This window comes from Lissotriton vulgaris, chromosome 5 (assembly GCF_964263255.1).
Source record: "Lissotriton vulgaris chromosome 5, aLisVul1.2, whole genome shotgun sequence".
Lineage (NCBI taxonomy): Eukaryota > Metazoa > Chordata > Amphibia > Caudata > Salamandridae > Lissotriton > Lissotriton vulgaris.
Window position 1 is genome coordinate 1,422,729,375 of NC_141693.1, and position 17,476 is coordinate 1,422,746,850.

The 17,476-nt window shown below is 46.9% G+C and overlaps 1 protein-coding gene across 1 annotated transcript in view; it reads left to right on the forward strand.

Annotated features, from left to right (window-relative positions):
- WDR77 (WD repeat domain 77) overlaps nt 1–17,476 on the forward strand; it is a 107,669-nt gene that overhangs the window by 21,912 nt on the left and 68,281 nt on the right. Inside the window, exon 2 of the mRNA XM_086923357.1 lies at nt 4,665–4,850. Within this exon, the coding sequence (XP_086779483.1) occupies nt 4,665–4,850 (186 nt within the window). The remainder of the gene's footprint in view (nt 1–4,664; nt 4,851–17,476) is intronic.

Here is a 17,476-nt window from a genome sequence, read left to right on the forward strand (position 1 = left end):
GCAATCCTCCCTAAAATTAATTCTGTTGCATTGTAAGGTCTAAGGATCACAGATTCCCCCGTCTATTATCTTCATGTGTCTGTAGTACATTTCACCTATTATTACGTCTAGAAGTGTTTAATTCTAAGCCAAGGCTTTGTACTTTAGTGTACAGTACACCATTTATTTATACGTGATTTTATGACTGTGCGCCAGATGTGTCAAGCCAGTGATGAAGGCTATTACTTAATTGGTTTATTGGAAAAAGTTAAGTACAGCATACACAGAGCTGCAAGAATGCGAACACATCATTTAGGCATTAGTCATTTACTCTAAGAGCAATCTATACTATTACAAACAGCAATAACATGTTTAATAAACTAGTCAATATAACATATTTGGCTGTGCTTAATATTGCAGGATCTTGCAGCGACATATCTGAAGAACATTGTGCCAGTAATTTTGTTCTTTAACGTTGTTATTTTTAGGGAACATTTTTTCCACATTGAAAATGTATATTGGCAAATATGACTGATATAACTTTGCATTGAGATTTGGGGTTGTTTTGGTATTTATTTATTGAAATAAGTAAGAAAATGTAATGCTTTTTTTTTAAATAACACCATTACCCTGCCACTCTCCTTTGCAAACCACGAGGATAAAGCTGTGAATGTATATAATGATTTGAATACCTAGTAACCAGGATTAGTGAACAACACAGGGAGACTAGGGAAATTGATTGGGGGGGGGGGGACGAGGGGGAAGGTAGGGGACCCACCTCGCCCTTCCATTTTACACTTCCTCTTTATGCTTTTCTCTGATAACCTTATTGCATGACTAGACTTGCAGCGATTCTTTGCAGCGCTCACCTCTCAGAGATATCTCCATCTTACGCTCCTCATCCTGTGAAGCCACAGTCTTCTGCTTCGTTAAGCTCTTTAAGTGTGGTACATTTAACAATGCAGATGTTTTGCTCTGTTGAAAAGTTACGATTCAGAAAAAGGGGTGGTGATGAACAGAGTGTCTGAATTAAGCAGACCACTCTTACCCAGTTCAAAGATCAGGGCTTGATCCATCACCGTTATTTATCTCACTGCACCATCCCAGCTCAGAACCTGGCTTTATGCAAATCAGTCTGTCCCTGGCCCAGTGCATCATGGGAACAGGGCAGACTAAACTACCAAGCCAATTCTTCACCAGAAAGGAGACAAGCTACCGGGGACCGGTTTCTGGCATTTCAGCCGTCTTCGGCCCGGCTTGCTTGAATCCTGATGGTGCAGTGAGAAAGGGACTCATGTCTGAGTATACCCTGCCACACCTATAGTGGCCAAAATGATTCAGAAAAGGGGGTGGTGATGAACAGAGTGTCTGAATTAAGCAGACCACTCTTACCCAGTCCAAAGATCAGGGCTTGATCCATCACCGTTATTTATCTCACTGCACCATCCCAGCTCAGAACCTGGCTATATGCAAAACAGTCTGTCCCTGGCCCAGTGTATCATGGGAACAGGGCAGACTAAACTACCAAGCCAATTCTTCACCAGAAAGGAGACACTCAGATGTGAGTCCCTTGCTCATTGCACCATCAGGATTCAAGCAAGCCGGGCCGAAGAGGGCTGTAATGCCAGAAACCGGTCCCCGGAAGCTTGTTTCCTTCCCAGTATAAGAATTGGCTTGGTAGTTTGGTCTGCCCTGTTCCCATGATGCACTGGGCCAGGGACAGACTAATTTGCATGTAGCCAGGTTCTGAGCTGGGATGGTGCAGTGAGCTAAAAAACGGTGATGGATCAAGCCCTGATCTGTTGACTGGGTACGAGTGTTCTGTTTAATTCAGATACTCTGTCCATCCCCACCCCCTTTTCTGAATCGTTTTGTCCACCATAAGCGTGTAAGGGTACACTCAGATGTGAGTCCCTTGCTCATTGCACCATCAGGATTCAAGCAAGCCGGGCCGAAGACGGCTGTAATGCCAGAAACCGGTCCCCGGAAGCTTGTTTCCTTCCCAGTATAAGAATTGGCTGGGTAGTTTGGTCTGCCCTGTTCCCATGATGCACTGGGCCAGGGACAGACTAATTTGCATGTAGCCAGGTTCTGAGTTGGGATGGTGCAGTGAGCTAAAAAACGGTGATGGATCAAGCCCTGATCTGTTGACTGGGTACGAGTGTTGTGTTTAATTCAGATACTCTGTCCATCCCCACCCCCTTTTCTGAATCTGTTGAAAAGTTAGGCTAAGGTCACTTGCATATTTAAAAGCGGATGCAAATTTTGAAGTGCAAACTACTTCAGCAGCATTGTCTCCATTTCACCTTACCACAGAGTGAACTACTTGTACTCCAGCATAAAGATGAAAAGATTACACTGGACTACAACATGTACGCTGGTTTTGTCACCACCCGTTGGCTGTAATTTTTATTTTTAAAGTATTGGGAAGTTGTTAAATATGTTTTTGAACTTTTTGTATGTTTTTCAAAAGCCCACAATGAGTTTATTGACAACGTGATGGAAACATTGGATTACTATGTTATATTGTAATTGCTTGGTGACAGTGACACATATTTATCCGTGAACAGCAACAAAAGAAAAGGTACATGGATAATAATTAATGTCTTCTTCACTTAATATTTTCTTGTTCTAGTGTTTTTCTGTCTACCCAGCACACACTGATTTATGGAAGTTCTACCGAGGAATTTCACTTTATTCTGTTTCACTGAAGTAATTGAAATGCACTAGAACTACTCTGCACCTGCAACCTCCTGTAAAAGAAAAATCAAACACTCTGGATAACCTATAAAGTCAACCGTGTGTTTAAAGCAAAATAGGCAATATGCAGGCAAAATAATGAAAGGCAGTTATTTCAATGAATCAGGGCTTCTGACCTTAATCAGTGGGAGCATATAATGTTAAAGCCATATATTAGCTGGTTATTTTGATACAGTGTTTTCTCAGTACAAGTGAATAGAAATTGAAGCACACGCCTGAGGAACTCGTCTAACTGATGCTAACTAATGAGAAACTAAGAAAGAACGTGAGAAGACCTTTATACTTACCGGAGACAGGCGCTGACTCCACTACTCTTTAAAATGATTGCTTTGTGGTACCAATGTTTATCAGCACTAGGGCATGCTTCTTACCCAGTGCAGAAAACGTGCAGTCATACAACACAAAATAAAATGGTTGTGGTGCATTAGAAATGCATGCAACTTAGCAGACATACTAGTATTGCAGTGGTCTGTATGATGGTGTAAAAAAAAAAGACCGCAATTCTGAAATAAAATTCAGTATTACATACACAAGTATTTCTGCGGTACATGCTACGGAATTAAGACCCGGATACAAGGAAATCTACTGTAACTCCTAGAAGGACCAGTTTGCCATAAAATATTCCCACATGCTAACCTTTTAATAGGTCTCCAGTCATGTTTTAAGTGAATGCTTACACATTTTCTCCTCAGTCATCATTTTAGTATGATCAGTATGTTTTGCTTTCAATATGGAGAAATTGCAAAAGAAAATGGATGTCTTAATATTATCCCCAGGCTTCTGTTTTCTTAATATGATGGTAGCAAATCATAATGGACATTCAGCCCAGTACCACTCAGCAAAAATGGCCACCTTTACATAAACAGATCATTAAGTCACTTCTTCACACATTACCATGTTAATTCATGCACATTTTCTTTTCATAAAGTTTTTGCATTTTTGGTAACCACATTACATCTGTATCTGTGAGCGTCGCTTACAGCATTTACCATTTACATACACCGTTGGTTCCCACATGCTCGTTTTCAATGTGACATATACATCATATCTCTGTACTTAACTTTCCCTCCACCCCCCTATCCCACACCTTCCCGTTCTTGGTCAGTCTACATCAAATGATTTGATCACATACACAGTTCAGAGGTATATCTATGTGTTAAACGCTATTCATGTCCAGGGCAGCAATGCACATTTATTCTCTGCTTTGGGAGGCTTCCTGGGAATGCAGGCACCTGGTCTCCCTGTATATCTGTAAACATAGAGGCCCATGCCAGCAGATCTTCCTCGTTTATTCATGCAGTTTGTTTTAATATTTCAATGTCTGGAACGGGTGATCCATGTTACACTCCTTGCTGAGACTTGCACTGTGTGTGTTAAATCATGATTTATGAGCCCTCATTTGGAGGCATCAGAAAAGCAGCAGTGCAGGAATATTGTGACAGTTGGGTTACCTAACGAATGTTTTACCCTTTCTGGAGCTTTGGGGGAATAAGGGTTTACCTTAGTACTCTAATTTTGGCAAGATTTAGTATTGACAAAATGCAAGTTATGTTATGTTATGTTATATTTGTCTTGTATAGCGCATGGCTACTCAAAGAGTGTCCCGGCGCTTTGATGCAAACCTGTATCACAACATAACAGAAAGAAAAAAGCAGAAAAGTGGGGGGAAATCCTGACTAACCAAGAAAACTGATATCTAAGAAGTAAAAAGCCAGGTTTTGAGGCCCTTCCTTGAACGCCAGTAAATTTGAGTGTCAAAGTGGTCAAAATGCTATGCCATCTAAGTATATCAAGCTACTCGCCATGTTTTCTGCAATAGGGTAAAGTAATTAACACTGCAGGGTATTGCCTTTGAATTTGGCTTGTGTGTGTAAATGTGGGATTGTTTTTATAAAGACTAATTACACCTACACCTTTTCTTGTAGATGGGACATTGCTTCTGAGTGCCTCTGGTCTGAATGGCCGTTGCTGGGGTGGTTCCATTTGGATATTTAAGGACCCAGCCCAGGCTCCAAATGAAGGCTTCTGCACTGCTGGGGTTCAAACTGAAGCTGGGGTGGCAGACATCACTTGGGTTTCTGAGAAAGGCATCCTCGTCGCCTCTGATTCAGGTATGTAAACCATACTTAAAAAAATGGTATCTTCTAGAGCGCCATTGCATTTAGTACTCATGTTATTGCTTTCTAGTAGTTAATCATTTCTGACAAAATAGGTTGTCTGGGAGCTACCCTTTCTATCAGGAAAAGGATTGGGTCAACAATAGCAAAAATTCAGAGTTCCTTCTCCTGGATTCACTATTTATCAAATCTTTAATTAGTCATGGGGTCTTCCCTAGAGAAGCAAGGGGGTTTGTAGTGTTACAGTAGTTACCAAATTTACACTTCAATGAAAATGGTGCCCACAAGTATCAGCAAAAACATGAAACAATAGTGTTGTTGTATAAAAATATTGATCAATTATTTATTTAAAAAACATAATGCAAACAATTTATAATAAGTCACAACATGTACAAAATTACAAATTTATTCTAGGTTTTTACAAACGCAAAAAACATTCATCATTTTAAAACAATTATTATTAAAACATCATACTGTCAATTATACAATGGTTTTTGTTAAAAATTACTGGGACATAGGAACGAAAAAGTGTCGACGCAGCGTTTCGGTGCCTCTTTATTTTGCACCTTCTTCAAGGACTCGTTCACGATTCAGTTATTCTACTCTGAAAACATACAGTGATACATAATGTTAGGCCCATATTTTCGTACATTTGCACATAGATATTTAATAACATTTCTAGACTTAGCTGATATTTGGTAACTATGAACATCAATACAAGCGCCCTGCGGTTTCTTAGCATTCATTTTATAAACAGAATGCCAAGGATGGAATACATCCCTTGTGTTATGGGGGGTCTAATTGTTATTATTTAGACACCTAGTGTTCTACTCCTTACAGGTTCTCACTTTCAGGGTAGATATATCGCCTTGGTGGGTTCTTTGATTTTTTTAAATTTCAAACTGAACCCTTTAACTTACCCAGGTGCGAACATCCTGGTGATCTTTCTTGTATTTCAGATTGAACACGTTTCTTCTTGTGCTCGCTGTCTTTCCTTATCACTTATTTCTAAGGAAAATTGTATCATAGGACATGATCGATAACTGTGCTTGTTTTTTACTTTAACTGTTGTTTTTGCACTATAATGAACTTATTCCAAAAAATGTTTACCTTGTGCAAGTGTCTTTGGTTGAGCGTCACTTGTTTTGGTAAAGATTGGGGACACGCTTCAGTCCTGTTAAGAGGTTATGTTCTGGTTATACCACTGGTTATCTAGTGTATTTGCTCTAACATTCAACATATTTTTGCAACTAAAACAGCATGTTACTGGCTGTCTAGAGTCTCTATTTAGTCTAAATTTAACGTGACATTTCTTACCGGTCCGCTTTACTCTTGGTCTTTTGAGAGTGATGGAGGACGCCTCTGGGAGCTACCTTCTGATAATTTCATCCACCATTAACTCTGTGAAATACATTTTGTTATATTTATTACTCTAATGTCCTAACTTCTGTCACTCAATTCTACTTTACAGGGGAAATTTATTACCTGTATGGTTAGAATGAATACATCTTAAGTTTATTTCTTTCTCCTTATAGCTTTTTCTTTGTGGGGCTTTTTTATCACATTAGCGGTCCACTCTATCCTATGTCCCAGTAATTTTTAACAAAAACCATTGTATAATTGACAGTATGATGTTTTAATAATAATTGTTTTAAAATGATGAATGTTTTTTGCGTTTGTAAAAACCTAGAATAAATTTGTAATTTTGTACATGTTGTGACTTATTATAAATTGTTTGCATTATGTTTTTTAAATAAATAATTGATCAATATTTTTATACAACAACACTATTGTTTCATGTTTTTGCTGATACTTGTGGGCACCATTTTCATTGAAGTGTAAATTTGGTAACTACTGTAACACTACAAACCCCCTTGCTTCTCTAGGGAAGACCCCATGACTAATTAAAGATTTGATAAATAGTGAATCCAGGAGAAGGAACTCTGAATTTTTGTTAATCATTTCTGGCAATTTAGCCTAAGTACTATGGTATGGCTTGCTGTACAGATTGATACAACTATCCTGGCCCCAAAATGAACCATCTAGTCTTTTCCAATGGGGTGTCCTCCAAGGGTTGTGAAGTCTTCTAAAATATCTTCTTCTCTAAAGCACTGGATGCTTTTAAAGAAAGTAATTGGCCTATGTTAAAGTCCCCAAGGCCCTTTTGGTGGCAAGCGGTATGGCGACAAATTAGGATGGAGTTCTCCTTAAATCAAAACCCTGATAACCCTCTCAGATTGTTAGGGCTTTTATGTCAGGGTTTTACTTTCAACAAAGCTCTTTTTATGATTGATTTATATCTGACTCTGAACATACCATAGTTAAATTTATGACCATTCATTTTAATACTGATGGGCTCAGTTTATGCATTGGTTCTGACCTCGGTCTGAGGCAACCACCCTCCCCGGCAGCTCTGCGGTGCTCTGCTTTGCCTCGAAGCCAACTCCTCTCCTCGGCAGGGTTCAAGACTTCCAGGGTCCAGCCATCCATCAGGCGCATGGTGATTGTGATTGAGACTTAATATTGGTGTTCTTTCCAGTGTATTTGTAGTGTTCTTTGGCTGATTTTCGCTCTGTTTTCTGTTTCCCTTAAATCCTTGCTGTAGGCTGGTGTCCCCTCTATCCCCCCTCCATTTTCCTGCTGCCACTGACCCCTCCCCAACTGCCCACTCCCGTCTCCCTGCTCCTCGTCCCTCCCCCTCATCTACATCATGACGACCGCTGCATGGTCGCGTAGTGGACGCGTCTAAGGCAAGCCCGTCTGCGACTGTCTGCGTTTGGACCAGACCCCCTGGCCCCCACGACCCTTGACCCTGTCTGCAAGGAGGTCCAGCCATCCATCAAGCGCATGGTGATTGTGATTGAGATTTAATATTGGTGTTCTTTTTAGTGTATTTGTAGTGTTCTTTGCCTGATTTTCGCTCCGTTTTCTGTTTCCCTTCAGTCCTTGCTGTGGGCTGGTGTCTCCCCTCCATTTTCCCGCCTCCTGCCTCCTCGTCCCTCCCCCTCAACTACATCATGGCGACTGCTGAGGGGGAGCGCGTGTGATTTCTCTGACCTCGGTCTGAGGCACGCACCCTCCCCGGCAGCTCTGGATGCTCTGCTTTGCCTCGAAGCCAGCTCCTCTCCTCGGCAGGGTTCAAGACTGTCACGGTCCAGCAATCCATCAGGCGCATGGGGGTTGTGATTGAGATTTAATATTGGTGTTCTTTCCAGTGTTTTTATAGTGTTCTTTGGCAGATTTTCGCTCTGTTTTCTGTTTCCCTTCAATCCTTGCTGTGGGCTGGTGTCCCCTCTCATCTCCCCTCCATTTTCCTGCTACCACTGACCCCTCCCAAACCGCCCGCTCCCGCCTCCCAGCGCCTTATCCCTACCCCTCCCCTACATCATGACAACCGCTGCATGGTCGCGCAGTGGACGTGCCTAAGGCAAGCCCCCCTGCGTCCGTCTGCGTCTGGACCAGGCGCCCACGACCCTCGACCCTGTCTGCAGGGAGGTCAAGCCATCCTTCAAGCGCATGGTGATTGTGATTGTGATTGAGATTTAATATTTAACAGCCTGCTCCTGTATCCCAGCTCCTCGTCCCTCCCCGTCCCCTACATCATGACGAGCGCTGCATGGTCGCGCAGTGGATACGCCTTAGACAAGCCTGCCTGCGTCCTTCTACACCTGGACCAGTACCCCTGCCCCCACAACCCTTGACCCTGTCTGCAGGGAGGTCGCCCCCACACTGCGCAGCCCCACCTGACTGGGCCTGGGTCTCTGCCCGTGTCTGCCCAGCTGGCGCCGCTGCTGAGGGAAATCGAGGAACGCCTCCACCTGCGCCTCATCCCTGGTGGCCAGTGGTAGGCCATAGGTTTGCTTTCCTGCTATAGACTGCCCTAGACTCGCTTCTGTATTTTATTTGTATTGTGCCCCTTTTGCTCTGGGACAGTCTTTTTTTGTATTCTGTGCCTGTATTTATCCGCTTCTGTTACCGCCCTTCCCGCGTGCTATTGTCTGCCACTCTCCCCGCATGCTATTGTCTGCCACTCTCCCCGCCACTGCGGCCCGCCCCCCCACCCACCCTCTCATCGCTTCAAGCTTGCATCTGCATTGTATTTTGCTTTGTGCGCCATTTTTGCTCTGTGACCATCTTATTGTAGTATACTCATCTGCTTCTGTGACCGTTTCTCCCCGCTTGCCATTCTTTGCCACTTTCCTTGCCGCTGCGTTCCCGCTTGCCCATTCATCGTTACCCCCCTCCCAGCTTCTCCTCCCTCCCACCTCCACTTCTTATGGCAGCCGCTGCGCGGCAGGCACGCCGAAGGCGCGCCTAATGCAAGCCCATCTGTGCCCGTCCACGCCTGTACCGCGTGCAGTTCCAGAACCCCTGGCCCCCGCAAACGCCACAACGCCCGACTCCGATACGACACCAGCACCCTCCACGCACTCAACACACCTGCTGCCAGGCCACCCCGAGGTGCACCCAAGGACCCTTCACCATTGACAATCTCAGACAATGGATCAACTACTGCGCCAACACCAGGGCTCCACAAATCCACTCGCCCGCTCGCATTTGCGAGGGAGAATGGATGAGGACGAGCTATTTTTAGGTCCTACTCGCCCTTTCTGGCGAGTAGGAAGTCAAACTAACTTTTGTCCTCTGTCTTTGAAAACAGAGCAAAAGTGACAAGATAACATGATTTAAATGCATTTTATTGCTCATAAAGGGAATGAGCAATAAAGATGCCTTTAAATCTTGTTATCTTGTCACTTTTGCTCCGTTTTCAGAGACGGAGGTCAAGTGGGTTGCAATCAGGTCGAGGGGATTTTCCATGGTACTAGACCAGCAGGACTAGTACTATTTTTCGGATTTGTTGAGCCCTGAACACCCTCGCCCCGCTCAAGACACCCTCCAACAGCCACACCAACAAAAAAGCCACCTGGTTCACCGAAGACCTCCAGGCCTCCAAACGAACATGTCGGAAACTGGAGAAGAACTGGCTCCACAAACTAACACCGGACAGCTACGCAGCCCACATGAATGTCACCCGCAGACACCATCAACTCATCAGAGCCGCCAAGAGGGCCTCATTTAAAGGACGCCTGGATAACAACGCACACAACAGCAAAGAGCTCTTCAACATTGTGAAGGAACTCTCCAACCCCAGCTCCAACACCAACAACATCCCATCCTCGCAAGACCTGTGCGACTCGCTGGCCACCTTCTTGCACCGCAAGATCGCTGACATCCACGACAGCTTCAACGCCATTACCGCCCCGACAACCACCGCCCCCACGCCCACCACCTGCACCAACCGCCTGCTCTCCTGGACCAGCATCAACGACTAGGACACCAGCGAGATAATGAACACCATTCACTCTGATCACCTTTGGACCCATGCCCTCACCACATCTTCAACAAAGCCAGCACAGCCATCTCACCCCATCTCTGGAAAATAATCAACATCTCCTTCGAGACAGCAAACTTCCCGGAAAGCTGGAAGCACGCCAAGATCAACACCCTACTCAAGAAACCCAAGTTGGACCTCAAGAACTTCTGACCCATCTTCCTGCTCCTGTTCCTGGTGAAGGTCACCGAGAAAATCATCAACAAACAACTGACCCGCTTCTTCAAAGAGAACAGCACCCTGGACCAGTCCCAGTCCAGGTTCCGCAGCAAACACAGCACCGAAACCACCCTCATCACCGCCACCGATGACATCAGTACCCTGCTTGACAACGGAGAAACAGCAGCCCTCATCCTCCTGGACCTGTCAGCTGCCTTCGACGCGGTCTGCCACCGCACACTACGAACACGCCTACATGACGCCGAGATCCAAGAGAAGGCCCTGGACTGGACCACATCCTTCCTCTCCGGCAGAACTCAGAGCGTCTGACCCCCCACCCCATCTGACCCCCCACCCCATCTGGCCAGTGGTAGGCCGTAGGTTTGCTTTCCTGCTATAGACTGCCCTAGACTCGCTTCTGTATTTTATTTGTATTGTGCCCCTTTTGCTCTGGGACAGTCTTTTTTTGTATTCTGTGCCTGTATTTATCCGCTTCTGTTACCGCCCTTCCCGCGTGCTATTGTCTGCCACTCTCCCCGCATGCTATTGTCTGCCACTCTCCCCGCCACTGCGGCCCGCCCCCCCCGCCCACCCTCTCATCGCTTCAAGCTTGCATCTGCATTGTATTTTGCTTTGTGTGCCATTTTTGCTCTGTGACCATCTTATTGTAGTATACTCATCTGCTTCTGTGACCGTTTCTCCCCGCTTGCCATTCTTTGCCACTTTCCCTGCCGCTGCGTCCCCGCTTGCCCATTCATCGTTACCCCCCTCCCAGCTTCTCCTCCCTCCCACCTCCCCTTCTTATGGCAGCCGCTGCGCGGCAGGCACGCCGAAGGCGCGCCTAATGCAAGCCCATTTGTGCCCGTCCATGCCTGTACCGCGTGCTGTTCCAGAACCCCTTGCCCCCGCAAACGCCACAACGCCCGACTCCGATACGACACCAGCACCCTCCACGCACTCAACACACCTGCTGCCAGGCCACCCCGAGGCGCACCCAAGGACCCTTCACCTGCCGGAATTGCAGCTTCACCAGCATCCGGCCCACCGAACCACCAACCAAAGAACCCAACCACCTCAGATGCATTCTTCTCAACACCCGCTCCGCCCACAAACACGCCGTCGAACTCTGGGACCCTCTCGACTCTACCTCCCCAGACGTCGCCTTCCTGATGGAGACCTGGCTGAACCCCCCTCAGCTCCCGACATCGCCATTGCCATCTCGGAAGGCTACAAGATCACCCACTGGGACCGCCCCAACGGCGTAGGAGGAGGTATCACCATCGTCCACAGGAACTTCATCAGAGTCTCGACCAACACAGACCACACCCTTAGCACCCCCAAACACATGCACTTCCAGATCTACACCGACCCCAACACCACCCTCGGAGGAACCTTCGTCTACAGACCCCCCCGGACCCCGACCACAGTTCAGCAACTCCATCGCCGACTTCGTCAGCACACACGCTCTCGCCTCCAAGGACTACATCCTCCTCGATGACCTGAACTTCCACCTCGAGAACAACAATGACACCAACTCCACCACCCTGATAGACAACCTCGCCAACCTCGGACAGTTCGTGACAACACCAACCCATGACACGGGCCACACGCTCGACCCCATCTTCACCGCTAGCCCCCACGTCTCCTTCACTCACACCACGAACCCCACTGGACCGACAACCACTGCATCCACTGCGCCTTCGGGAGGCCCACCACGCACCACCGCACCCAACAGATACCTCAACGCTGCTGGAGCAAGGTCACAGAAGACCAGCTAACCAACACCCTTGCCCAGAGCCCACCCACCGACCCAAACACCCGCAATCTCAGACAATGGATCAACTACTGCGCCAACACCCTCGCCCCGCTCAAGACACCCTCCAACAGCCACACCAACAAAAAAGCCACCTGGTTCACCGAAGACCTCCAGGCCTCCAAACGAACATGTCGGAAACTGGAGAAGAACTGGCTCCACAAACGAACACCGGACAGCTACGCAGCCCACATGAATGTCACCCGCAGACACCATCAACTCATCAGAGCCGCCAAGAGGGCCTCCTATTTAAAGGACGCCTGGATAACAACGCACACAACAGCAAAGAGCTCTTCAACATTGTGAAGGAACTCTCCAACCCCAGCTCCAACACCAACAACATCCCATCCTCGCAAGACCTGTGCGACTCGCTGGCCACCTTCTTGCACCGCAAGATCGCTGACATCCACGACAGCTTCAACGCCATTACCGCCCCGACAACCACCGCCCCCACGCCCACCACCTGCACCAACCGCCTGCTCTCCTGGACCAGCATCAAGGACTAGGACACCAGCGAGATCATGAACACCATTCACTCCGATCACCTTTGGACCCATGCCCTCACCACATCTTCAACAAAGCCAGCACAGCCATCTCACCCCATCTCTGGAAAGTAATCAACATCTCCTTCGAGACCGCAAACTTCCCGGAAAGCTGGAAGCACGCCAAGATCAACACCCTACTCAAGAAACCCAAGTTGGACCTCAAGAACTTCTGACCCATCTCCCTGCTCCTGTTCCCGGTGAAGGTCACCGAGAAAATCGTCAACAAACAACTGACCCGCTTCTTCGAGGAGAACAGCACCCTGGACAAGTCCCAGTCCAGGTTCCGCAGCAAACACAGCACCGAAACCACCCTCATCACCGCCACCGATGACATCAGTACCCTGCTTGACCGTTCTGGGAAGGACATGGCTTTTGTAGTTCGGACTGGACTGTTCCCATGGGGCACAGGGTCAGAGCTGATTTGCATATCGCCATTGTCTAACCCAGGGTGGTGTGGAGTGCAAAAAAACGATGGATTTGGGCCCAGATCTTTGGACTGGGGTGAATGTGTGACATTGATCCACATTCTGTCCATCACCTGTTTTGTTGACAACGGAGAAACAGCAGCCCTCATCCTCCTGGACCTGTCAGCTGCCTTCGACGCGGTCTGCCACCGCACACTACGAACACGCCTACATGACGCCGAGATCCAAGAGAAGGCCCTGGACTGGACCACATCCTTCCTCTCCGGCAGAACTCAGAGCATCTGACCCCCCACCCCATCTGCTCCACTGCCACCAAAATCATCTGCGGCATACCCAGGGCTCTTCTTTCAGCCCGACGCTGTTCAACATCTACATGGCGGCCTCTTCGATCACTAGCAGCACCCCCGCTCCCCAGTGCCTTGAGACCCTCACAGGTATGCAGTACGCTCTATAAGTGTCATGAGTGATTAATTGATTGATTAAAAAGACATGGCAGTTGGCTTAACTCATTTATTGTGTCAAGCAAATGTTCAAACCATTATGCCTTTAACTGTGGCTTACACACTGTTAATGCCTTGTTAAATTGAATCTCACTAGTTAGTGTAGGAGGCAAGGATTTGGGTATTGGTTACATTATTTGAGTTACCCTGTGGGTGAAGATTTGCACCCAATAATCCTTGCTAGACCGTTTTGGGAATGCCTGGCAGGTTTAGTTTGCCAGGCCCTTTTATTGAAAAAATTATCTCTATACATAGGTTTTCATTCACAAAGGGTCTTTGGGAGAACCCTCTTCTGTCTGAATTGTCATTCATATTCTGCTTCTCCCCTTGACAGCATATAGGATTTTTCCTGATCATGTTTGCACATCTGAAAATGAGTGCATGACAATTTTTGGGGTAGTGGCCAATCCTTTAGTTCTTTATTGCACCTTTCATTTTTTTGGCAGCTCCTCGCAGTCTCTCTGCACCATTCGCTTGCTACTTATTTCTTCTGTAAGTGAGCAGCATCACATTTTTAAACTGGACGGCCATCTCTGAATGGTATTGTCCATAGTGTATCATTGTTTACCGTTCTAAGATGCCCATTAAAAGCATTATGTTGGCTACCTTGAATCAGTGCAACAATGGTTCACTCTATACACTTTAGCATTCAGAGACCGCCACCAGGTGTGATGTTTACTGAGCGGGCAATTAGGAAGGATATTTGTACATGGCCAAAATATTGCTTCTAAAAGTTGTAGCTAAGTTGGAAGTTTAAAACCGTACACTATGTGCAATTCCATTCCAAGATGGCTACCCTCTGCTATATCTAGTTTTATTTTTGTACTGCTGGTAAATGCCTGCCAATTTTAGGTGGCAGCATATTTATTTTATACTTTTATTTTAATTTAATGGTGTGTTTGTGTTTTTTTTTTACTGCGGATGAGTAAGTGGGTAAATGCAAAAATGAGTCAATGGGTGGATGTTTTATTATACATATGTGTGACAGAATGCTTATGTGATTACATTGAGTGCTTAAACTCATTGGTGGCTTGAGGCAATTTTTAGGGCTCGCGCCCTGCGTTGCACTGAGTAGCAGTGCTTCGCAGCGCGAGCGCATTTTGTAATCGAAAAACTGGGTTTGTACTCTGCCCTAGGAATCACACACGCTCGTGCGTGTGCTTTTCCTTCTGTGGGCAGCTATTGGCCTTTGCATGCGTCTTTTAATGAAAGACTGCATGCAATAGGCCACAGGCGGGCGCATTGCTCCGCCCATGGCCTATTGGTGTCAATTACGCGCTTGGTGTGCGTAATAGACACCAATAGGCCGTCTCGTGTGTCGCAGTGGCACGCGCGCACCACTCGCACCGTTCGCGTGCTGGTTTTACAATAGCGATCCCGAAAGTGATCGCTTTCAGTGCCGCTTGTATTTAGATGTTGATGCTGTCTTGTGAAAGGAAAATACTCGATATGGAACCTCGCCGCTTTCATGTTTGTCATGCAGATACAACCTCCACACTTAGGAAGGTTTGTGCTTCTCCGGCAATGACAATTTCCACACCGGGGAAGGGCTATGCGTCACATTTCACCACCAAGTGCAATTGTCTCACAAGAGTTGAACGTCATACTTCATCAAGTGGCACTCTTTGCACACTTGGGGAGAGCTGAGCATTCTCCATATTCAAGCTTCTAGCACAATCTGTGCAAAGAGGTAGCTACAATCTGTGCATGGGAGCGGCCAGCTTCACAATTGATCCGAAGGTTTCATTCTTGTGTTTGGGTTACACTTCCGTTTCCTAATCCACCTACCTCCCCAGCCTGCTTGAATACAGGGTTTACTTTTGTTACTGCATCTGCTTGCACACACTTCATACACATGGCGAGGGTTTCCGCAGCATGTTCGGCGTTCACACGCATGACCGTCATCAGCGGCGCGTGCAGCCTGACCAAACGAGAGCTTGTTCCCTGCTCCGAGTGTGCCGTCTGAGGGAGGCGCGTGCAACAACTGAGTGTACCCCCGGGTGCAGCAGGAGCAGTGGCACCAGGCCCGATTATTGCTCTATTTTACAATTCAACTACAGCACCTGGGGGGAGGGGGCATTCCCTTCCCTGCACTAGTGTTCATGACACACGGGTCACGCCACTGCCGGGTGTAGCTCTGCAGTCTTAAAGCAACACCATATACAATCTGTGTACAGGACAATGCTGCTGCCTTGGGTGTCAGTGAGCGAAATCAGTGGTGTTGGTGGGGGGTAGGTGGGCTAGGGTCGCTCTTCTATCTAAGACACCTGCCTGCTCGATCTACGCACGTTTCACTTTAAGGGCATAGCTTATAGCTTTCTTGTTAAATATATAAAAAGAGTGGACGCCATCTGGGTGAATTTTAGCGCTAACTTTCCTCCCGAAAGAGCGAGCGGGCACCATCTATGTACGTGCGAGGGACTGCTCAGCTGAATTGGGGCATCTGTGGGAATTGTAAGGGCTCTCGGATGAACGGATCTTCAGCCTGCACCGTCTATGTGCTGCCAGGGAACGCCCTGCTGCTATATACACTTCTGTGTGTTACCATTAGGCGCTCTCCACACACCGTCTGTGGCATGTGGACAGTGAGAGACAGCTCTGTTGTCCTGTGTATATGTAACCGATATCACCCGAATGGTGCAGCTGGTGGTCTCGAGAGGCTGTTTTAAATTCACCAAAGTAGACGAGCAAAGCTCTTCTCTTTTGCACACTAAAGCGCGTAAGCGTGCATTCTTCCCGTAAGGCGCACTGATCTCGGTGATTCGATTTTATCTCTTGATACGTTTTTTTTATTTGGATTATGCTTCTAAACTGAAAGACAGTTTGAAGATAAGCGAAGTCTTCAAAGCCTTGTCAGGGTATAGGAAGCGCTATATAAATACATTTGACAATTACAATGGTGATTATTTACACAACAACGAATTGAAAAAAAAAGTTACACCAAGGACATTTTAAAGAAGAAAGAAAAGCTACAAAGGTGGATATACCAAAACAGAGACTCCACCTTATCATAGCATCTGTGCGCGTTAAGGACACATGTTCGTCTTCCAGACAGTTCTTACATCCGCTGTCATCTACTACGTCCATCAGGTAGATGTGTCATAACCTGTCCTTACAGAGCCTGCTTTAAAGCGCCTCATGCCGCTATGCTGATGCGGAACGTCCCTTTATCTTCACTGTTTCCATTCCAGGCGTGACAAATTCCCCCGCTTCTAGGCGCTGCAGCAAAGAACGCAAAATTCTATCCTAGCAATATTTCACTTGCCATCTTCTCAACACTAGTTTTTGTAACAATGAACCCTTAAATCACAGCTTGTTGTAACTTCTGCTCCAGATTTTCAGAACATTGCCACTTTGCCACGTTAGAAATTTCGTTCTCCCTCTGGCTGCCTCTTAGTATGCTCTTGTGTAAATGCTGTGTTTCTTACCTGCCCCGCGGTGCCCTGGGGGTCCCGATGCCGCGAGCAGCCTCGCTGTGTGCAGGGCGCAGCAGCAGCTGAGACACCGGGCTCCGACAGGACCACCTGGACTGGCTCGGAGTGCAGTACTGTGCTGCCAGCCTCCAGCGCCCGCACACGCTGCACTGCGCCGCTTCTCCCCTAGGGGGAGACGGAGGCCACTTAACGCGTGCACTGCCAGGTGCCTGCAGACGGAGATATTTCAGTGTTTTCCACCAAAGCCCCTGGGCCACCATGCACCAATTTACAGAGGAAATGCTCACACCTTCGTGTGTCCCAGCATTCGCAAAACATCGGTTGCCCTGAGGGTGCAACTAAGACGAGCAAC